This window comes from Pinus tabuliformis, chromosome 9, assembly GCF_031772625.1.
Source record: "Pinus tabuliformis cultivar Carrire ecotype Pingquan chromosome 9, CPIR1, whole genome shotgun sequence".
Lineage (NCBI taxonomy): Eukaryota > Viridiplantae > Streptophyta > Pinopsida > Pinales > Pinaceae > Pinus > Pinus tabuliformis.
This window is the reverse complement of record NC_142307.1, coordinates 1,168,810,759-1,168,836,005: the sequence shown is the minus strand read 5'-3', so window position 1 is coordinate 1,168,836,005 and position 25,247 is coordinate 1,168,810,759. Positions and strand designations below refer to the sequence as shown.

General features: G+C 38.5%; 1 protein-coding gene across 1 annotated transcript in view; it reads left to right on the top strand.

The window, feature by feature from the left end:
• The window catches only part of LOC149152751 (Nucleotide-diphospho-sugar transferases superfamily protein), a 266,661-nt gene that overhangs the window by 52,436 nt on the left and 188,978 nt on the right, over positions 1–25,247 (top strand). The window contains exon 4 of the mRNA XM_089438192.1: positions 5,333–5,439. Within this exon, the coding sequence (XP_089294318.1) occupies positions 5,333–5,439 (107 nt within the window). The remainder of the gene's footprint in view (positions 1–5,332; positions 5,440–25,247) is intronic.

The following is a 25,247-nucleotide window of genomic DNA, read 5'->3' as shown; positions in this document are numbered from 1 at the left end:
ACACCGCCTCCAAAGAAGAATGAAAAATCTTCCAGGTATGTTCGTTTATTTAATGGTTATTGCTTTTTATGTGCTAACTATGGACATATGGCTAGGGATTGTGAAGTTTTTGACAGGTACAATCATTATATGCAAAACCCTAGAAGCAAGTTTGCAGGATCACGAGACAGGTTCCACGATGATTTTGTCAAAAGAGAATATGTGTTAGATGGGCCAAATATTGAATGTTTCAAATGCCATAACTATGGCCATAGCGCTCACGGTTGTAGATATCAGATGGAATCACCTATGGACAACATTGAATGCTTCAAGTGTCATAACTATGGGCACATGGCTCGAGATTACAGGAATAAGAAGGTCTGGAAAAGGAAACAGGTATAGGTACAGGAAGACAAAGCAGATAACAAGGTTTCAATAGTTATTCTTTCAGGATTTGTAAAGCAAAAGGTCATGAGGAATTAGCAGTTGCTTCAGATAATGACTCAAGTCAAGATGGCCGGTTAGGTGACTTACTATTTTGAACAATCTGGCTTGTTGACTCCTTAATGTTTGTACAAGAGGAGCATATGCAGTAGTATATGGCACATGTCTACGATTGATAGGAAGGTAGCTTGAACAAGATGGCAGTTTCATTACAGGTTTAGGGGGAGCAAACCGGTTGAAGGATTACAGGTTACCAGGAACAAGGCAAGATTAGTCTGCAAAGGATATGCACAAGTTGAAGGAATCAATTTTGAAGAAACATTTGCTCCCGTTGCCAAAATGGAAGCTATTAGGATGTTTCTCGCTTATGCTTGCTCGAGAAAAATCAAGGTCTACCAAATGGATGTTAAGTTAGCTTTTCTAAATGGTGAATTGGAGGAAGAAGTTTACATTGAACAACCTGAAGGTTTTCTGCTCTCTGACAAAGAAGACTACGTCTGCAGATTAAAGAAGGCTCTATATGGTCTCAAGCAAGCTCCTAGGGCTTGGTATGCTCGTCTTGACGGATATCTACATCAACAGGGATTCAAGAAAGGAAGTGTTGACAACAATCTTTATGTGAAAGTGGATCGAGATAACCTAACAATTATCGAAGTATATGTGGATGATATAATCTTTGGAAGCAGTGATGACAGATTAAGTAAAGAATTTTCCACAAAAATGCAAAGTGAGTTTGAAATGTCTATGATTGGTGAACTGAAATACTTTTTAGGGCTTTAGATTTCTCAACAGGATAAAGGAATATTCATATATCAAACCAAGTACATCAAAGAAATGCTCAAGAAATTCCAGATGGAAGATTGCAAGCCAATCCTTACCCCCATGGTAACATGTTGCAAGTTAAGCTTAGAAAATTCATCAAAGGATGTGGACCAAAGGTTGTATAGATCCATGATTGGTAGTCTCTTATATGTGACAGCCTCTCGGCCTGATGTGATGTAGGCAGTTGGACAAGTAGCAAGATTCCAAGCAGCACCAAAAGAATCTCATATTATTGTCGTTAAAAGAATTCTTTGGTATCTTAAGGGCACAATGGAATATGGTCTATGGTATCCCAAAGGAAATGATCTGGTCATTCAAATGCAGATTGGGCAGGAAGTGTTGATGATCGTAAGAGTACTAGTGGAGCAACATTCTATCTAGGTGGTCGTATTGTTTCATGGTTAAGTAAAAAGTAATCTTCAATCTTGTTATCCACAGCAGAAGCAGAATATGTCGCGACAACAGCTTGTTGTACTCAAGTTCTTTGGATGAAGCAAACTTTGCAAGATCTTCAAGTCAAGTTCGATGAGCCTATTCCCATATTTTGCGATAACACCAACGCCATCAGTATCTCCAAGAATCTTGTGATGCATTCCAAAACGAAGCACATTCTGATTAAATATCATTTCATTAGAGAGAAGGTCGCTGAAAAGAATATCAAGCTTGAATATGTTGGCACAAAGGAACAAATTGCTGACATCTTTACCAAACCATTACCTTGTGAAGCATTTGAGTATCTTCGCCAAAAGCTTGGGATTCTCCCAAGTTTTCATTAGACTCTCTCTCTTATCTACTCGAGTAGAAAGGGGGAGTAGAGGTGTGTACAGGTCCGCAGGATCGCTGTTTGTAAGGGGGAGTTACCCTTTGCCATTGATGACAAAGAGGGAGAGAAGGCAATAGGAAGAGGTGTCATGATCATAGGGGGAGTACTTGTGTTGCCATCAATGCCAAAGGGGGAGATTGTTGATCAGTAGTTGTCATTGATGTCAACCCAAGTAGCACCAGGGGCTACCCCGATCTTGCAAGGGCATTTTGACTTTACAACTCATATTATTTTGCGTCAAAGATCTTCTTGATGGATTCTACTCGTCAAGATGTTTTCGTTGATATATGGTACGCCTCCCAGTTCTTCACGGTTTGAGAGTTATTTGTGTTTGAAGTCAGTAACCTTAGTTAGTGGGCTAAAACCCTATGGGGTTGTGGCATGGCACTCATAATTGGTTGTGGTCATTGAATAGTCAATAATTAATAATAATTTTTTTGCTCCTAAAATCCCTTCAACGTTCACTTGTTGAGGACCCTCTCAACTCAAGACATTCATATAAATAATGACCCTCATATCCTCCTCTTGTAGGGATTTTGTGGCTTCAAACAGGTCATCATGGCATTTTCGCTATAACTTTTTGTTTGTTTGTTTGTTTATTTTTTTGCGAAGTTTCGGAAGCTGAAATTGAAACCCATTTGAGCCGAAATCTTGATGAACCTCGTGACTGAATTTCAATCTTGGTTTGCTATATTTGTGGAGATATGATCCGAGGAAGTTAGGGTTTTTGCAGGCTCCCAAATTCCATGTCAAACAAGTGATGTTGGGAAAATTGTCATTGGATTCAAATTTCGTAAATATTCATAGAAAGAGGACAGGCTGTAGTTTGTTGAGTAGCTTTTTCAGGGCCGAAGGTCGCAATTGTGACACGTGGCACTTCGTACAAGTTCACTCCACTGAACGAGACTATAATCAGGACATCGTGGGAGATTGGGCATAGCTCTTTCTTGAAGAATCCAATCTTGATCAGACTTGTGGGGTTGCAAAGAGGACTCAGAGGGCTACCACAGGACAAAATTTTAGACCCTGGAGATCCGAAATTACGTAGATACAACAGATTCAATATCGAGCTCCTAGAAGGCAAGAAAAAGCATGCATTCAAGGATCACTACAGTAAGGACCACACATCAACAGTCAAGGGAAAGTCTCCTATAGCAAGGTATGTATGATTAATGTTTACATTTGAATTTTGAGTATCATCTCTCACATATGTTTTGCAGGACAACGTAAGTATATACAGTGTCTCGGTTATATCTCTAAGTCACTAAATGTCACAATTAGTTTTTCGGATGTCCTATTCTTGATAGTACACATTTTATGCTACATATTCTTGATGCTACACCAAGTTTGCTAAATATATATGATGTTGTAAGTTCATGTTACTTGTCTTGTCATAGTTGATAGAATGGTCTCTGTTGTTGTACTTAGAACTTGGTCCATCACAAGTCTAGGGTTTGTCATAAGTTTTTATTGTATACATCTTTAGGTCAATTTTGGATATAGTCTTGCATAAAGTGGGAGTCTTTGTCTACTGCTGCAACAAGTCAACAACAAAAGTGACAAGCACACTTCAGGTACACATTGTAATAATAATTAGTATTTATTCATTTTTATGCACTTACATGTTTTGCAGGCAGAGGTAAGTTGAAAGGTATTTTGTTTTGTTTTGGGATTGGTTTTGCCAGGCAAATTTTGCATGCAGGTAGAAGAAGATTCAAGCAATAATTCAAGAGCAGAAGTATCAATCAAAGGAAGCATTGCAGCAGGACATCCTTTGAAGACATGACAACCATCCGTATATTGTGAAGAAGTGTCAAGGCCAAGAGTCATCATTGTAAAGTTGTAAAAGAGTCATTTGTAAAAGTGTCATCATTGGAAGAGTCATTATTGTAAAAGAGTTAATCTGCCTAGAGTCGAAAATGCATTATTGGGAGGTATAGGAGTCTCTATTGGGATGATGTCATGGTTGGGTTGCAGGTCATAGTGTGATTGGGTGTTCGGTCAAAATCATTGTAAATCATATTGTATCATGGATTGTTGTCCTTGGTACGGGAATCCACACTCTTGTCTCATTTCAGTCATTATAGGGTGGCAGGGAGGTGCTAGGTTGGTGCATGAAGTCGCCTACAGGTTGGAGCTTGTGAACACTTCAGGGTGGTAGGTTGGTCTAGGATGTTGGGGCATCCATTCAGTTGACTACTGAAGAAACCAGGGCGTTGGGGTGTCCTTCCAGTGGGTGTTGGAGAAGAATGATTTTCTAGAATTCTAGGAAGTTGTTGCTTTTGTTTCAGTTGGGGCTGAAGATTAAAGAATTTATTAAAAAAACGTTCCGCGGTTTTTGACCCGGAGGGGGTTTTCCACCTAAAATTCTTGTGCCTACTGTGTTCTTTTATTCACTGTTATTACTGCATAAACATTAATAATAATTGAAGATTAACTAATGCTCTGAAAAGATTTAAAAGTGCAAATTGCTAAGGAATATTGATTCACCCACCCTCTCAGTGTTTCCAACGACCTCCCATCCCTGCTACCATGAAAACAGTAAAAAACTTCTATGATAGCTTTGGTTGAGCTTATTCTGAACATGCCCATAGGTTTGTTGATTCTGGTATGGCCTTCAGGGACACGAGCAATGTAAGTTAACACTACTGTGTTTTGTGAGGAGAGTTAACATATACACAAACCATTTGATCCAATGCAAGTCAGTAATGTAGAAGTTTATGCTAATGAGATGGTCACCACAATAGTGTGCAATAGGATTCTGTTAAAGCTATGCATTTCATTTTGATGGAAATCATTGCTCTTACCAGCTTATAGGTAAAGCAATATATATACCATAATAAGCAATGCATTATGGTTATATATGGCGTTTGAATAACTGTAGGAATAGATTAGCAGTATATTAAATAACTGGCTTAGTAGATCAGTCAACTGAAGATGTAGATGCTGGTATAAATGATTTGGTATCTTTGCTTGCCTTAAACCTAGGGTGTGTAATGGAATAAACAGCACTAGTGTAATTTATAATTGTTGTAATTATCTAAATTTCTGAGTTACTATTGTAGTATTTCACCTCTGAAATGCAATTGCACATTTTTTTTGTGTAAGATCTTTTGTTAACCTCATTTTTAATTAATCTTAAGTGTGCAATTGAAACAATAATTAGGTGTTTTTGGCCTTTTTCCTATAACGTATGCTACTAAATTGAAAGAGGAAGGACTTTTATGCTATTTCTATGATCAAATATGCAGCTTCTGATTTCAGGTACCCTGTCCATCAATATTTGATCCTCCACAAAAGTACATATCTCTAATAATTCCTGCATATAATGAAGAATTAAGGTTGCCTGGAGCTGTTGATGAGACTTTAAGGTCAGTTAATACTGAAATATCAGTGTCCTTACACCAATATATGTTACAGTTATGCATTTGTGAGGATTTATAAATGGTTTTTTCTGAATTTTGATATTGATTTGTAAGGAATATGACTGAAGATCAGAAAGGTATCAAACATAGCTAAGTATTTGTCTCTTAGATATTATACTTTCCTTTTGAGCTATATAGAATGTTGAGTGAAGTGGCCTGGTTGAGAGAGTGGTTATTTGGAATCAGATTCATTGCTTGATTTTCTGATCAGACCTTGAGATGTTCTGCTAAGTGCTTGATGTCAAATTTTCAATTTGTCTTAAAGAAATAGTTTTCCTTCTAGGACAAGTCAGTAGGTAGCCTCAGCAGATGTGTAGTATGGAAGAGAATCAAATACATTGGTGTTAATGGAGCTAGCTGTACAATAGTAAATTTTGGAACTGGCTTGAATACACACATGCATGCTGTTGAAGGAAATGTAACTAGGTTCGGTCTTCATAAATGTACTTTTGATATTTGTATTTATTCAAGAAAAGAAATATTATTTTTTTAATATATGTCAATGAGTTTCTTGCTCATTGAAATAGGTCTAACACAAGTTAAAGTGCTATAGGTGAGTCAAATAGTCAAAAGAAAATGTGAAGACCTTAAGGGCATGTTGTATCACGTATATGTTTGTATAGAAGTCAAAGAATACTCCTCCAAGCAAAGGCACCATCAAAGAGTCTCCTCCAAAGCAAAGGCACCTCAAATAGTCTCCTCCAAGCATGTGACACCACCAAAGAAGCCATCCGAAGTAAGCATAGCAAGTTGGCCTAAAAGGAGGGGCAGTCTGCTATATATAGAGGCTGTCCAGTCCATTACAATGACAACCAAGTAGCTCTGAAATCAGCGAAGTAAAGGGACTAGAAAAGGTGAAAAAGAGTGAAGGAAAAGGGTCTCCAAGTGCAGCGTGGAAGAAGGGTACACAACCGAGTTTAAAGAGGTAAGTTTTAGGGCAGCTGCAGTCACACGTGCGAGGAAACAGGGGGCTGTCGCTGCGGTTATGACAGCAGCAACTCATAGTCATCCATCTCTCTTTGTTTGGGGCTAAATCTAGGCTCACAAGGCTTCCTACTCAAGCCTAGAAGAAGGGTACTCAAGCAAAGGAGAGAAGGGTATTACAACATCCAGTAAACCTCCCACAAGTGCGAGAATCTATGGCTGCTGTACAGTCACTTTAGTCTACACTCACATCTCAAGAACTTCATTTGAATGAAGGTGTCTACATAAGTGAAGGATATCTCGAAGTACTTAGTGTAGAAGAGAAGCATCTCATTTTGAACAAGTGCAACAAGGTGTACCAACAGCTGAAAGAAGAACGGTGTCAGAAGGAGGAGGATGAAGTGTCGGGGAATGAAGTGCCGGAAGAAGGAAGTGCCAAGGAACAAAGTGCAGAAAGGAGAAAAGACTTGACTTTTGCTTGGAGGACATTCTAGTCAAGGGTCTGGGGTTTGGCATTAATCAAGAAAGAAGCTTCAATAAGAGAAAACTTACCGAAGGGTTTTCCTCTCAAGAGAAGAGAGATTTTGGCCCTGGCAGAGAGCCAACATCTTGTGTTCTTGTTTTATGTTTTGATAGCAGTTAGATGAAGCACACACACATCCATTAATAAGCAAAGAAGAAGATTAAGCTAACAAAGACAAATTGGAAAAAGACTTCACAAATTGTTATCTTGTCACGAAGAATCACTCTACACCTAATTGCCCTAGATTCTTCAACATGGTATCGGAGCTAAGGTGACACATCAAGGAAAAGGGCAACTCAAGAACACTCATCAAGGAAAGGCATCTACAAGGTTGAAGCATCAAGCCAAATCTACTCAAGGAAAAGAAGGCCTACCATCTATCATTCATCAAGGAAGACTACAAAGCAAGAAGAAGAGCCTTACATAAAGGCACCTACAAAGAAGAGTAGATCAAGAAGGGACCTACACCACAAGCCAAGCCATCAATCAAGTCTACTTGAAGCAAGTCCACTTCGAGAAGGCAACTTGAAGAACATCAAGATCCTAGAAAGGCAAGCCATCAAGGCTTCAAGGAGAAAGGAAATCCACTACATCTCAAAATCTATCAAGTATATGTCCCCTTCTGAATATACATCAATGTATTTTTACATGGAAAACAACAAATTGGTAGGTCCCAATAACTTTCTTGCATGGAAGAAGAGGTTTAATCTACTTCTCAAGAAGAATGAACTTCTAAAACGTATCAAAGGGAATATCACTATCCCTGCTAAGGAACAAACTCAAGCCTTAGCCAAGTATAATAAGGATGAGACAAAAGCTCAAAGGATTATAATAGAATCTATCAAGGACTTTCTCGTTCCTTATGTCTCCAAATTTGAAACATCAAAAGAAATTTATGATAAACTAATAGAGCTATTCTCGGTTTCCACAGCAGGAGAAGTGATATCTCTAATAAATGAGTTGTACAAGATGAAGATATCAAAGGAAGGAATAGCTCCCTACTTCATGAAGATCTCTGAGATGAGGGATTAACTTCAAGAGCTTGGGGAAGTCATGTCTGACAGAGAAATGACAATTGTAGTACTCAATGCTCTACCTAAGGATTGGGGCAACTTCACATCAAGCATTTATGCCAAGAAAGAAGCAACCACACTTAGTGAAATGTGGTCTCTATGCAAGGCAAAGGAAACCAGACTTAAAGCAAAGGAAGATGTGGGATCAAAGGAGCAAGCATTTGCTACCATGGCCAAGAAAGGGAAAATTTGGCAAATTTGGTCCACGAAGAACAAACAACAAAAACATGTCCAAAATCCAATGCTATGGATGCCATGAATATGGACACTACAAAATGAATTGTCCTAAGCTTAAAAAGGACAACAACAACAAAAGAAAGAGGGAAGAAGCTCACATGACTCAAGAGGTGAAAGAACAAGAAAAGAAGCAAAAGAAGGAAGATTCTCCAGATCTCTACTATGACTAAGTCAAACTTTTTACTTCAAGTCTGCTTTCAAGGTTTTGAGTAGGATAGGAGCATCTAGGAATAACATAAAAATTGCATGGCTAGAAACGTCATCTAGAATCTAGAAGCATGAAGTACATAGAGTTCTAGATACTCATGAAGAAGTAGCATTTATAATGAGAACAAAATGCATGGTTAGAAATATCTTCTAGAATAGAAGAGCATGGTAATATAGCTCAAGATATTCATGTAGAAGGAGCATACCTAGTATAGGACCTCATAAGAAAATTGATCATGATTAATAATGTTAGAAGACTTCCATCATCAAAGGAAAAGAAACATTTGCAAGGCAAGGGTCTTTAAGATCCTATGATGGAATCTTTGAAAGAAGGTTCATGAACCAAAGCAGATGTCTCATTGGGAATCCCATTCATGGGGTTCAAGAAAAGGATGATATGCAGGCAAGCTAAGATGAAGCAAGAAGGGCCACACCAAGGACAACCAAATGAAGCTAAGATGATCAAAGGAGAATCAAGATGAGGTATGTATGCATCAAAGTTTAGTCATGTTATCATTTGTATATTATTGAGTCATGGGAATAGTTCTATAACATGATCAAGTAGGAAATAATCTCTTTAACCAATGACATGCTCGAAGGCATGTACTACAATGCGATGAAGGTCAACAAAAGAAAATACTCACATAAGGAGTATAGGATTGCTGACGAAGAAGCTAGTGAAGAAGAAATGTTGACTAGCACCAGAAGCAAGCAATGAGGAAGTGCTCTGACAAGGAGTAGGAGGTAGTTGACCGATCTATCCAAAAAAAGCAAATGAAGAAAGAGATCAAGCATGTGAAGAACGCCATGATCACAAAGAATCACTGTTTGACAGAGATGCATTGAAGACATCTCCCGAAAGAAGGCAGGACAACTCTGACTAAGGAAGAAAAAGATCAAAGGACCCTTGACACCTGTGAAGGCCTTGGAGATATGAAAGGTGCAGATAACTGATTCTACTCTACGAAGATGTTCTGATAAAGAAGCCATCCAGCAAAAGCACCATTTAATGTTGAAGCAATATCAAGATGAAGTCATGAAAGAATACTAGATCAAAGCATGGGAACAAGCAAGTACAAAGAAGCATCGATGTGAAGAGTAGTCTGAAGCATAGAAAAGATGACAAGGAATAATCAGATGACAAGAGAACCTAATATGTGACAAGAAGGCCACTTTCCGCAAAGGAAGCAATGACATGACAAAGAAGGAAGGAAAGTGATTGACGGATGGTGCTCTACTTAGAAGAAGTTCGAACAAAGACTTCATGACATCAAAGAAAGGAAGGAGATCAAGCAGTTGAAGGACCCACGAAGAAGAAGTTGTTGATGAATGAAAGAGTCCCTAGTTAAGAGGGAGCTCTGACAAGTCCCTGATCAAGAGGGAGTTTTGGATCACCCTTGATTACAAAGGAGTGACAATTGTGTTTTTCCATTTCATGGGTCATGCACTAGACCAAGACTAACAACCGTAAGTCTAGATGAAGGCCATGAATGGAAATGTAGACACAAGATAGACACAACAACCTTGTTTTCACTTAGGAAGAAAGAATGGGAGGATTGGGTAATCATTTGGCATCCGATACTCTTTGAGGATGTGTAGGGCATCCAAGACAGGAGTAGCCAAGAGGACCGATACTCTTTGAGGGTTGGGAACCCAAGAGAAGAATAGTCCCAGAAGGTCATACTCAGTGAACACTCGTCAAGTCGGCCTAAAAGGAGGGACTATCCTCTATATATAGACGCTGTCCTCTCCATTATAATGACAACCAAGTAGCTCTGAAATTAGCAAAGTAAAGGGACTAGAAAAGATAAAAAAGAGCACAGCAAAAGGGTCTCCAAGTGCAGCGAGGAAGAAGGGTACACAACCGAGTTTAAAGAGGTATGTTCTAGGGCAGCTGTAGTCACACGTGCGAGGAAACAGAGGGTTGTCCCTGCGGTTATGACAACAACAACTCACAGTCATCCATCTCTCTTTGTTTGGGGCTAAATCTAGGCCTACAAGACCTCCTACTCAAGCGAAGGAGGGAAGGGTACTCAAGCGAAGGAGGGAAGGGTATACAACATCAAGTAAACCTCTCACACGTGCAAGAATCTAGGGTTGTTGTATAGTCACTTCAGTCTACACTCACATCTCAAGAAGGATTTCATTTGAAGGAAGGTGTCTACATAAGTGAAGGATATCTCTAAGTATAGAAGAGAAGCATCTCATCTAGAGCAAGTGCAACAAGGTGTACCAACAACTGAAGGAAGAACGAAGTGCCGGAAGGAAGAGGACGAAGTGCCGAGGAAAAAAGTGCAGAAAGGATAAAGGACTTGACTTTTGCTTGGAGGACATTCTAGTCAAGGGTTTAGGGTTTGGAATTAATCAAGAAAGAAGATTCAATAAGAGAAAACTAACTGAAGGGTTTTCATCTCAGGACAAGAGATTTTTTGGCCTTGGTAGAGAGCCAATATCTTGTGTTCTTGTTTTATTTTTTGATAGCAGTTTGATGAAGCGCACACATATGCATTAATAAGCAAAGAAGAAGATTAAGCGAACAAAGACAAATTGGAAAAAGACTTCACAAATTGTTATCTTGTCACAAAGAATCACTTTACACCTAATTGCCTTAGATTCTTCAACACATGCGTGGATGCAGAGAGAGGGGGGGTGCTCAAATATATCACAGAAGGTAGCTATGTGTCAAGTTTAGAGGACTCTTGAAATTTGAGGTACATGATAGAAAGGTTAGTCTGGTTAGAAATATTTCTTAGTAAATGTGAAGCACTTGGAGAAGATGCTCAATTTCGACAATGGATGCTTATAATTATTTAGAATCCTTTGTGTAAAAAAAATCCTTGTAAAATGGGATATATAATTATGTGGAACGAGCCATCCTCTAATCATTGAGTTTCTTATTTTTTGTTAATTTTAGGTATGTTCTATGCTAGAGCAATTTATTTCAATTTTCACAGTTAGCTCAATATCTTTTCTAGATTAGCAATCACATCAGCATTAAAGTAAACTGCAGATAGAACATAAATACAAATCGCAGAAGACAATCCAAGACAAGAGGACACAAGATGTGGCGCTAGCCAGGGACAAACCCCAATGTGGGGAAACCCTTGATCAATTCTTCTTATATGTTCTTCAATAGTTCAACACAGAGAGAGAGAGAGAGAGAGAGAGAGAGAGAGAGATAGTACGTTTACAACAGAAGTCAACACATTGACTTATCTAGATAAGAGCATAGATCATCTCTACGAAGATGATACATGAGATCAGTTGAAGACATGCTGCTTCAACTGATTCTCCAAGGTGACTCCACCTATCGTTATGCTGCATTTTGTCATCATGTTGCACCTCACCGCGCTGTACCATGTTGCACCCATCATCACTATGCTGCATCTCATCACGCTTCATTAATCATGACTGTCCCCATCACTGTACTGCATTATGTGCCATTGCTGCACCATGTTGCCATCTTGACCTATGTGTTGGCTGCACCTTGCTTGCTTGTTGTCCCTAGCATGGTTGTTGTCCTTAGCATGCTTGTTGTTGCATGCTGGTTGTCCCTTGCATGCTAGCTGTAACATTGCAGCTAAGTACCATACAACTGTCCCAATGTTAGTTAGTTGTCCCTTGCATGCTGCTCTCCTTCGGAGACAGATGCTTTGGCTGTTTCGGCAGTTCTGGCTGTTCTGACTTTTTCGGCAGTTTTGGCTTTTCCGACTCTTCCGGCAGTTCCGGCTTTTTCGGCAGTTCCGACTCTTCAGACAGTTTCGGCTTTTCCAACAATTCCGACTTTTCCGACAGTTCTGGCTTTTTCCGGCTTTTTCGGCAATTCTGGATTTTCCGGCAGTTCCGACTTTTTCGGCTCTTCCGACAGTTCCGGCTCTTCTGATAGTTCTGGCTTTTTCGGCAGTTCCGACGTTTTCGGCTTTTTCGGCGGTTTTCCTCACAGTTCCGGCTCTTTCGAAAGTTCCGGCAGTTCCAACAGTTCCGGCTTTTTCGACAGTTTCGACTTTTTGCCCTCTGGATCAGGGCAACTTTATCCCTTAGGATCTCTCCTCCTACTAAAACCCAAAGACAAGTAGAGAGAGGAAGAGATCCCAAGTGTGTGATGATGAAGTGTCCAAATTAGGAGAATGCTCCTTGTATTTATATGCAAAACGTTGAGGTTGAATAGACATGACTGTTTGGCTTCCGAGCCTACATAACTTGTTGGCCGACTTTGACAATTTTTCCATAATCAAAATAAATTCATATCTCCATAAATACTTATCGGAATCGGATGATCTTTGGATCAATCCTACACCTCTCGATGAAAGGAATCTAGGAAAATATCAGTAGTCACAAATAAGGTGATCTACATGGAGTTTGGCCCTAGTTGCCAATCTTAACATTTTTGCTACTCTTCTAGTTCTTCAATTTGAAAATTTATCAGCCCAAATTTTAGATGTATGTTGCAATTAAAAAGCTTTCTAATGAAAACATTAACACATCTATGGCCAACGTGTAAGATGAGGTTGGTTGGTGAACCAATGAAATTATGCAATAAATGGTGATACTTGCCTCTAAACCTGTATCAAACACAAGTTTGGAAAACAAAACGATTCATATCATTCCTTGGTAGAAATGTGCGTATTTGTAATTACAATGTTTGGCTTCCATGTGAAGATAATGTAAGTAGGTTTAACGTTTCAGCTAATTGATGCTAATCTCAACCTATGTGGCATATGCAATTAAAAAACTTTCTACACATCTGTGGTGAGCACGTGAGGTGTAATTGGTTGGTGCACCATTGGTGTTTTAGAAAGCCAAGGGATGCTTCCCCACATTCATGGATGACATCCCTAGTAAACTTGTCAGCATATATTTGTGTGGCTCACTTAGGGGAATTTGAATTAGGTACTTGCTAACAGAGAATTGGCCAAATGCCTAACAGCATTGACGACAACATTTACCCCAAGCACCATTCATGAAATACGAGGAAGTGCTTCGAGGGTTTCCTCAATGAATGTTTCCATGGAAAAAAAAATATTGCATGTTTTTGAAAATTTGAAGTTGGAAAATATTGGTTTTTGATATTTGTTTGGATAATGAAGTTATATGAAATTTGCATAATTATTTTTACCAAACTTAATGGAAAATTTTATTATGTTTATTTTGCACTATTGAACTATTTATGAATTTCATGTCATAGAACGTGAACACAAATTGGGTGACTTAGGTACCATATAGTATATATGTATATGAGTACATGTATTTTATGATACAACATATAAAGTTTCCATTGTTAATTTTCTTGAAACTCTGCAACTACTTAGATGAATTTACTGAAAAAGCAAGTGAGTACATGTATTTTATGATACAACATATCAAGTTTCCATTGTTAATTTTCTTGAAACTTTGCAACTTTTAGATGAATTTACTGAAAAAGCAAGGCAATTGAAAATTGAAACCAAGATATGAGTTGGTTGGGATGTTCAAAGTGAACAATGCAAATCAAATCCTCTTTCTAAAAAACAATTTGAACGATATCAAGATGGATAAAGGGGAGTCTATTCAATCCTACTTCATGAGAATAAATCAAATCAAGAATGACTTGTTGTCTTTTGTAGAAGTTATTTCTGACAGGGAGCTCTCTCCCATTGCTCTTGGAGGTATTCCAAGACCATGGAATGTATTTGTCACCACCATTTTCAACAATCACAGGATACTTGGTTTCGATGAGTTATTGGCTAGAAGCAGTCAAGAGGAAACTAGTATGATGGAGAGAGACAAGCCTTCAAATGGAAATGAGCTTACTGTTTTCTCCACTCATACAAAATGGAAGAATAATGTTGGTCTGAGGAGATAGGGTCAAGCATTCAAGAAAGGATTTAGAGAAAGAAGAAAAGGAAGGTGCTACAATTGCAACATGTTCAACAACTATGCTAGAGAGTGTCCACACAAGAAGAAATCTCCAAGTGATTATGACAATAACAACAACAACAATTTCAAAGGCAATGGCAATCAAAGGAACAATATATTCAACAACAAGAGAAAGAGGAGTGCTCCCTCTACTCGAAATGGAAATAGTCGACCTCCCAAAAGGACGAGAAATACCAGGTATGATGAAAGTAATGTTGTAGAAAAACAAGATGAATTCTATCTTATTTCCACTCTATCTATTGCCTCTCCTCCGGATACTTTGGATCATTGGTTGATTGGTTGTGGAGCCTCAAGGCACTTCATCGAGTACAAGGAGGCCCTCTCAAATTTGGTTGAAAAGAAGACTAATTTGAAGATCATACTTGGAGATAATGCCACCTACCCTGTGAAATGGATAGGTATTGTCACTCTTCACTTGAATCAAGGTCAAACCATTCATCTACAAGAAGTATTATATGTGCCTGATTTGAAGAAGAACTTGGTATCTATTTCTGCAATGGAAGATAAAGGCTTCAAGGTAGCATTCATTGATGGAAACGTATGTATTTGGCAAAGAAACCCTAAAGATGTATTTACTCTTGGATTTAGGGTTGATGGTCTCTATCAATTTGGAGGAAGTCCATTGGGAGCTTTGGCAAGTGATAATTCTCTTCAATCTTAGCTATGGCACCAAAGGTTCGCCCATTTACATTAAAAGCCTTTCCTAGGGTAAGGAAGATGGTCACAGGCATGCTTGAGTTCAATATGAACAATGAAGGTGTTTGTCAGGGTTGTGCAACTAGGAAACTATCAAAGGGACCATTCCCTTCTAGTGAAAGCAAAACAACCGATATTCTCCAATTGGTCCATTTTGACCTATCTGGTATGTTGCTCATAGCATCGTTAGGAGGATACTTATATTATGCAATCTTTGTGAATGACTACTCTCGCAAAACATGGATCTATTTCTTGAAGAAGGATGAAGTGTTCAAATGGTTTTGTTCTTTCAAAGCATGGGTGGAAAGTCAAAGAGGGAAGAAGATCAAGATATTAAGGACTGACAATGGAACCGAGTATGAATCAAATGAATTGAATGACTTTTGCATAGAGGCTGACATTAAGAGGGAGACAACTGTTCCATACACTCCTGAGCAAAATGGCATTGCTGAAAGGAAGAATCGAACAATCATCGAAGCCACTCGTGCCATGCTCCATGATCAAGGCCTACCAAAGTTCTTATGGGGAGAAGTTGCCAACATTGTTTTATATGTTCAAAATCGGAGCCTGCATCAAGCATTGGAATTCAAGACACTCGAGGAAGTTTTCACTAGTAGGAAACTTGATGTTTTTCATTTTAGAATATTTGGTTGTCTTGTGTACTTTCATGTGCCTAAATAGGAAAAAAAACAAGTTCGAAACATTTGGGAAGAAGTGTATATTCATTGGCTACTGAAAATTCAAAGGCATATAAGATCTATGTACCTGGTCAAAGAGATGTGAAAGTAAGTCGTGATGTCACCTTTGATGAAGACAGTGCCCTTGGGAAAGCATGAGATCTCTCTATTCCAAGAAAGGACGATGATAATTTTGTCGAAAAACAAGATGAACCTTCGACGGATGAGCCTATGCCCGATATTGATGGTCCAATGGATCCTATCGATCAACCTCCTGGTGATCTCTCTACCTCAAGGAAATGACCTCTATGGCTCAAAGATACTCTCGAAGATGTTGAAAGACACTGCTACAAGAGGGACATTTTGCAAAAGTAAGAAACCAAACAGGTACCAAGGGTATCTGGCTGCTATGAGTACTATCGTTCAATCAAAACCATGCACGTTCGAAGAAGTTGTAAAACATCAAGTATGGAAGGATGCGATGAATGAGGAATATGAATCGATCATGAAGAATGATGTCTGGGACGTGGTGCCTAGACCTAAGGACAAGTCTATGGTCACTTCTAAATGGCTTTACAAAATTAAACATGGAGCTGATGGGAGTGCTAAAAAATGTAAGGCCAGGTTCATAGTTCATGGCTTCTCTCAAAAGGAAGGAGTGGACTATGACGAGATATTTGCACCAATTGCCCGATATACCACTATCCAATCTATTATTGCTCTCGCTGCCACTCAAAGATGGAGCCTGCATCAAATGGACGTTAAGACTGCTTTCTTGCATGGCTCGCTTAAGGAGGAAGTCTACTTGGAACAACCTTAGGGGTTTGAAGTACAAGATCAAAGGACACATGTATGCAGGTTAAAGAGAGCCCTCTATGGCTTGAAGCAAGCCCCTAGAGCTTGTTATGAGAGGATTGATAGCTATCTTTTGAAGTTGGGATTCACTAGAAGCTATGCTGATCCCAACCTATACTTCAAGGTTGAAAAGGTCATGCCTCTCATTTTGGTCCTTTATGTTGATGATCTCTTTCTAACAGGTGTCGAGCCTCTATTTATCAATGCAAGAGGGAGTTGACTTACAAGTTCGACATGAAGGACCTAGGTTTGATGCACTAATTCCTAGGCTTGGAGCTCTGACAAAAGCCAGGTGAGATTTTCCTTTCTCAAGGAAAATGTATTGTGAAGTTGTTAGAGAGATGTGGGATGGTGGATTGCAAGTCTGTGTCTACTTCGATGGAACTCAACTTCAAGAAGCTATGTGGAAGTGTTGCTGGGCCTGAATTGGCAAACCTTTCTTAGTATCGACAACTTGTGGGGGCCCTGATGTTCGTGGTAAACTCCCAACCAAACATATGTTTCGCCGTGAATATGTTGAGTCAATTTATGGTTGAGCCTCATCACATACATTAGATTGCTGCTAAGAATCTCTTAAGATATCTCTGTGGCACAATCAACTATGGGTTGAGATACATTGTCAGGAATTTGAGGCTACATGGATATAATAATGTTGACTAAGCTGGCAGTGTGGTGGATAGAAAGAGCACGTCAAGATGTTGCTTCCCTTTGGGATTTGCTTCAATTTCTTGGATGAGCCGGAAGTAGAAATCGGTTGCTCTAAGCACCACCGAGGTAGAATATATTGCTGCTAGTATGGATTGTTGTGAAGTTGTTTGGTTGAGGAAGCTCATTAGTGAGCTATTTGAGCACATGCTAGATACCACTGTGATCTATTGTGACAACCAAAGTGGGATTCGCTTTTCAGAGAATCCCGTGTTCCAAGACTACTCCAAACACATTGATATCAGGTACCACTTTATCTGGGATATGGCACAACAAGGAGCAATAAGGTGATGAAAACTTGACTAAACTGGGAGGTGGGGGGGTGAATCTGTTTAGTAAATTCATGGACATTAAAATTCTTTTCCTTAATCTCATTAACAAGAACATTGCATGAACAACTTAACAAATAATGACGAGCATATTGAATGTGTGAACAAGTAATAAGCTAGTCAAAACATCACATCAGCACATAATAACAACACATATTGACACCAAATATATGTGGAAACCCATAAAGGGAGAAAACCACGATTTTATTATTGTTGTGATGAAAAGGCAAGGTCCTATTCCTTTTGATTTAATGTAGTCTCCAACCTACACGAGGTTTCTACCTCAATTTTTTGCAAGATGCTACTGCAAGGAAGCTCCAACTCCCATATGTTTTCTGTGGGCTACAACCCATAGGAGGCTCCTACCTCAACAGGGTCGAACCTAATGTTTATCGAGCCACTACTTGAAAGAATACTACAACCCCTTGATGCAAACAAGAAACAACAGTGTGCTGGTTTACCTGGTCATAAATTCTTCATATCTCCATCTTCATTTCTGCTTGTTCTTCCCCTCAAATCTGCTTCACATAAGCTTCAAATGTGCTAGGTAACTAATGCATAATACCTCAATCAGCTCTCACACATTCTCCCACTCTCTAACATCATTTTGATTCCAAAAACAACATCTCTTATAAAGATAATTTGCTGGCTGTTTGTATTCCACATAGGGATATGAAGTGAACAAGCTTGACTCTTTGCCTTCCACTCATTCGTTTCCAAACTCTTCATATTTTGAATATTATAAAATAAATAAGTGCACCACATATTATTTCAACCATCTATAATGATTAGGTGCATCAATATCAACATAGTGCCAAAAACAACATTATACCACCACAAAACATGCAAGCATTCTCCAATGTAAACAATATGCACACAACATATGAAAATCATGCAAGCATATGTGTGCAACATTCACTCTCCAAAGCCATCTATATGTTCAAATTCATCTTTTCTTCATGCCATTGCCTCAACCTCCTTGAGTCTTGTCTTGTTGTCATGGAATCTTGCCTTTGCTGTCATGGAGTCTTGCCTTTCCTATCATGGAGTCTTGCCTTTGCATCACAACAATTCAGCTTAACAACAAATTAGTGTCACCACAAATTCTTCATTAAACAATCTCTGCAACATTATCCAAGCATCAAGCCATCAACATGCCATCAACATAAGCATTAAGCCATCAACATGCCAACATCAATATTCTACCAAACCATCAAGGTATTTGTTGCTCCTTTGTCTCTTTCTATTGCATAACTTGCTGCTCCTTTGCTTGTTGTTCCTTGTGTTGCTCCTTCGTTTGTTGTTCCTTGTGCTGCTCCTTTGCCATTAATGACAATATTATGAACAATCACCCCCTTTGGCATTGATGGCAACACATTTGTCCTCCCCCTTTCATTCTGAGAAGTGTCTTCCTTCCTCTGATTACCTCCCCCTTTGACATCAATGGCAAGGGGATTACAAAGGTCTTGGAGCCCTCCAATCCACATTTATTATTCTGTTATTAAGGTATCAAAAAAAATATGGTCTTTAACTCATTGTAAAAGAGTCCTTAATGTAGTTGTCATCATTGCATTAATGCTCTATAACCTGTAATGTGTTGTTCTGCATAAACAATGTTGACACTATCATTGAATGAATGCCACTCCATATGGATTATTAGGGCTCCTTCAGATTGAATGAACGCTGCTCCATATGACATATAAACATTGCTCCAAATACGCTACAAAATGTTTTAACATTGTGAGAGCGGTGCAAAATATTGTTGTGAGAACACTCTAAAAGCAAGAATACTGTTGAGAGAACACTTTGTAAGGAAAACATGGTATGCATGAGAAATGCATTATATTGAGCACTGCAATGAACATATGTATGCTAAAGGTACCCCTATCATATGTAATCCACACCAAGGTGATAACAGACTGTATTGAGTGGAACTTTATTGATTGGGATGCATGCACTTAAAATAAATTGACCAACACTAGTATAGAATAGTTAATAAAATATAAGAAGGCCACCCAACTTCATTTATATTGGAAAAACACTTTGTCTATAATAATCAAGGAGTTAGCATTTGGAATAACTATTCTGCCTCCTAGGTTTAGCTGATTTACCAAAGCCTTTGGTACTTCTGAAGTTGCTGTACCTACATGGACAATATCAAAAGACGCTTCATCTAAAAAACCCTTCTCTCCATCACCCACATGAATGGAAAGAGCTCCTTTATCTAACAAATGAGCAGCATGTCCCTTCTTTATCGATTCAATAGACCTGTCCACTAGTTGAGAAATGTAGTCCACTTCCGCAACTCTTCCTGTCTCTCCACTGTATCTGCTAGTGCCTTTAGCGCCACTGCTTGATATTGAAAAATGCAGCATATTTAATACCAAATGATAGTATTAAAGCCATTTTAAAGAAACATATTAAAGCAGGAATACGACTCTCCATATCTATGCATTGTGTTCTTCCTGTATGCTCTCCATATTATCCAACGCTCTCCAACGCTCTCCATATCCCACACTTACCAATGTTCTTTCTCTCATAACCCTACGCTGCTCTAATGGCTGGTCTAGAAGTTGCAGTGCTCAATATTAAATATGTTTGGCAAATGAATCATGTTTTTAATTGACATATTAATACAATGCAACTAGCATTATGAGAAGCCGTCAATCCATCGTTCCCGTGGAGAATACTAATTAGGGCACAAAACCCTAATTTGTACCAATAACATTATAGTGAATGAATCCATGTATATTTTGGAGGAACCATTGTATATTGAAGGATCACTAGTCAAAACCCAAATGTTTTCTTGCCTGTCGTACACTTGGAAAAATCTCTTTTACTTTTGTCTTTTGACTCCATATATGCACGGTGTCAATGTATATACATATAAATATATTAGCGCATCATAATATCCATGCAAATATCAAAGCATTAATAATCCCATATATAATATCAACGCACCAATTCCATACAGTACAAAATAACTTGTGATTTTCTGCGATGTAATATATGCCAATGCCAATCAACGCACTTGCCTCCACATATCATCGCCACAAGCTAACGTAATAATGTTTGCATGGTAGATGCTCATGTATGTTGCTCTTGAATATAGATACCAACACTGCTCCATATAAAATAATGCTCTTGAAGTGATCGTTATTCTAATACATTGCATATGTTCTTGCTGCAATCCAATACATTCCCAGTGCAATCTGATACGCTACCAATCACTGCATACCAATATGCTCCTATGTTCTTTATTAATACACTAATACGATTTTGTTCCAATGCCTTTTATCAGCACTGCCATCAACGCATTGTTCTAATCGTTTATTTGTGCTGCTCCATATGCTATGTATCCATATGCTGCGTATAATATGGTTATAACATGCTACATATCCATATGCTGCGTTTATCATGAATGCTTGGAAGTTCGACCACAATGAATGCATTGGATTATCAAAATAAGATAATTAATGTTGGGAAATTTATTTGCAACGTTCTACCATATATTGTAAAACGTTGCCGTATGAGGATGTTACTCTCCATCACACTGCATACGCTGTTCTCCACATTGTATTAACAAGCACGCTGAGGAAAAACTTTTTGGTTGTTGAAATTGAATGCGGCAATGAGTGCCTGGTTACACGATGCAACAATGAGAAGCCTGGTTACTAGCTGCAACGATAAGAAGATTCCTAGTTCTGTTCCCTGCACATAGCCTTTCCATCGAGCATGCAAATATTTTGCTCCCATGCTGCGTGACAAAATTGTGATTATAACTGTCTTGTTTGGCTTCGTAATATTCCGTAATATTAGGTGGTGGGTATGCAATGTTTCAGTGTACCATTCGTCATATTCCTCAATATATCATTCCATAGATTGTTCCATATGGTATTAACGTTGTATATATATTATATATTGTAAATGCCAGCGTCAATGCCATATATTTTTCCAAAATATCGATGACATAATCTGATATCGTATGATTCAAAGTCTTCATCGTTGGATTGAATTTCTCTAGAATCTAGATGTATTCCTGACAAGGTCGACATTTGGCTGATGGATATAGCAACATCTTGCCGTAACCTTTCTTTGAAGTCCTATATATATATAATATATATATATAGCCATCGTTCAACCAAAGTATTTATTTTGATAACCATTTTATGCAGGTTAAGACATTTTTGACCCCTATTTCACGTCTTTAATATATATCAATATTTATTAATCAACGCCAAGTGGTTATGACATGATTCGAGAGTAGGAAAGTATATAATCAAGGATGACACAAAATAATGTCATTACTGACTCAATTTGTAACTTGTTGAATCAGAGCGTATTGCTGGATTCTTCATAGAGCACAATAGTTATTGGAGGGGAAGGAATGAAAGAGTCATATGCGTGCTAACTCTAAGGAATTGGTTCGGTCTTTTCAATGTCCATAGATCACCATACTGGTGTTTTGAATTGATATTAATAACGTGCATGTGCCAATATCAAGGTGTGCGTATTCTAGGCCATATCAACTAGCAAAAGAAATGTTTCAGTGTGAGAGTGGTCTCTTCTATGCTTGATTGATACACTATTTCTTCCATAATAGCAAGTTATCTCCTCTGAAATAGTGACCAAGTTTGATATCTTCTCATATATTATACCTTAGAAGCGATCCAGTCATAATTGATGGAAACATGATCGAGAAAAAAAAACTCTTTGCTTCATCCATTTGCAATGATTTCTTCTCCTCTCATTTAGCCGACATTCCCATGCCAACTACCCTGTATCCTCCTCAGCGAGAGAAAGCAGTGTAGTAAGGTTCGTTTTGAACATATACACTTTGTCTTTTCCCTATCATTCTTTGTCCTGACAAGCCTAAGAGAATCTTGCTGACATATAAATTGCTTGAGGGGCTTGTTGAGTCATTAATCTACACTCTAGGTAACGCATGCTATGCTTATTCCATGCCAATATTAATGTATGCCAATAATATACTTCAATCAACAATATGCTGTCCCATTGCCAATGCATATAACATAACACCCATTGCCAATAATTGACCATATCCTCTTGCCATTATAACGAATATCGACGATAACGCTAGCAACTCCACCATCTCATGGAAACTCTTAACATATGCTAATAATATAATTCAATAATATATATATATATATATATATATATATATATATATATATATATATATGTTGTAACCAATGTTTTTAAAACCGGAACCGATGACCGGACCGGTCCACCTAATGAACCGGTCTAACCGGGACTGGTTTGGTCTAAATGAACCGGTTTTAGAAAAATACATTAAATAATTATTTTTTAATGAAAAAAACTATTTTTAAGATTTAAAACCATGATTCCAAGCCAATGGAGACAAAATATGCAAAGATTGCTCATTTATATACCATGTAAAGGTGAATATATCAAAATGGCACCGAGTGCAATACATATCATCGACAAAATACATAAGCAATGAGGCTCTAAATGGCCTCTAGAGTGCAAAAACAAAGCCTACAAACTATGGGGCCAGTGGCCTACTACAAGACTTCAGTCTAGACTCTACATATATGATAATAGTAATACTATAATAGTGATCAACATTATCACTTGAAGTTGAAACTTCTCATGAGTCTCAGTCATCATGATCAAACTCAGTTCGTTGAGTCTCGACTCCCAAACTTTGCAGTCACAAACTTCTCTATTGGTTCAGTGACTTGAGTCTCAAACTTCTGAAGGTATTCTGCCCTAATATGCCCTATTATTTCATTTGGTGCTCCACATGGCTTTACATGGCCTCCTATCCCAGCCAAGTGTTGCTTGAACCTGTTAATACCCCCTCCTTGAATGGATTTTTGGCAATATTTGCAGATCATTTTGCCATCAATCATGTCACAATGAGCCCATGCAGTATCTCTGGCTTTTGGAGGCATGATGACTCCCTGGATGGTAGATCATAGAAGTGAGAAGTTTATAACACATAAAAAAAATTAATTCGTGGACAACAGTGAAATAAGGAATTTTCAAGTGCAAATCCTTACTTGGAAATGCAAACTAGCTTCCTTAGCCTCCTCTTGAAGATGGCAACTCCACTGACAGCTACACACTATCTCCAAAATAGCTCCAACTCCAACTCCAAGATGACTACTTCAGCAAAAACTCAACACTCTCCAAGCTCACAAACAAACTCACAAACACTCCAAATCAGTTGTGTGAGACAAATGAGAGTGAGAGGGGACTCTTATAGCTTGGAGAGGGTGTTTTTGGAGGGAAAACACCCTTAGTTCCCCCCCAAAACCCCTAAACCATAGTCAGAAAACCGCTTTTTGCAAGTTATGGTGGGCATGCCTAAAACCGGCCGGTTTAGGACGGAACTGGCCGGTTTGATACAAACCGGCCGGTTTTCACCGGTTAGGGCCAAAATTTGGAGAAATTGCCTTTCCAACCGGGTTTTTTGGCTGGTTTAGACCGGCGGCCTTGCTAACCGGCCGGTTAGACCGGTAACCGGTTTTTAAAAACGGTTTTAAAAACACTGGTTGTAACGCTGCCAAACAAACCACCAATATTCTGTCGAGTTCACCAAATAGTATAGCGGTGCAATAACATTGCAATAATAATAATGCATTAACGTTGTAGTAACGCTGCACCTGGTGATAAATGCCATCATAATACTTGTAACACCACTGTAATCGTGTCTCCATCCTTGTTGTGCCATCTCAACGATATCAGTTACCAATTAATACGAATGATTCCAATGCTTTACTCAACGCTTCACAATTGCAAGAGTGCCCTCGACAACCTTACTGGTCACACACAGAACTCTAGTGCAATAGGCTCCAGATTAAATGTTCCATTATAACGCTTCGAACGATACACTGTCAGACTGATACTGTAGGAGATGAAATGTTCCTCTACAACCATAGACTGAGCAACATTCACATGAACCAATGCTCGCACCACAAAAACAACACAAACGTTTTTGTCTACTTGACTACACTTCAACAGCAGAAACACCATCAATTGGTTCCATAGAATTAATGTCCAAAAAAATGCTTCATTTGTATACAATGCACAAACTATATGTGCCCATTTTGCAGGATTTGTTGTTGGCTTGAGTGCACCACCACTTTTACAGCAAATTGCACAACAAATATGTTCATGTGCTTTACCAAAAGCCTCACATTTTCTGCAACACCAAAGAGATATCTGCAAACTATTTGATAGACCAACATCCAACTGTTCATCAATCCCATAGCAGGATTGATGCACATAAATTGCACAACTCTTCTTGTCATTACTTGACATCGAGACTTCTTTTCTGTTGTATCATTTCCCTTGGAATTTTTATGCGATTCAGACCCTACACCCTTTATGCAGAACCATGGATAGCGAGCTTACAACTCTCAAATATTTATTTATTTTTGTTGATTTGTTTGATTCTGCTGCAGAGGCTTATTGTAAAATCATAATCTTTGTTTCCATTGTATGCTTTTTCTCTGCATAGTTTGGCTATACACAAATTTTTGTATTATTTCTCTATACAAAATAACTTGTAATTCATAGGTGCTCTAAATGGAGTTTCCGTTCTAAATGGAGCACTATTTGG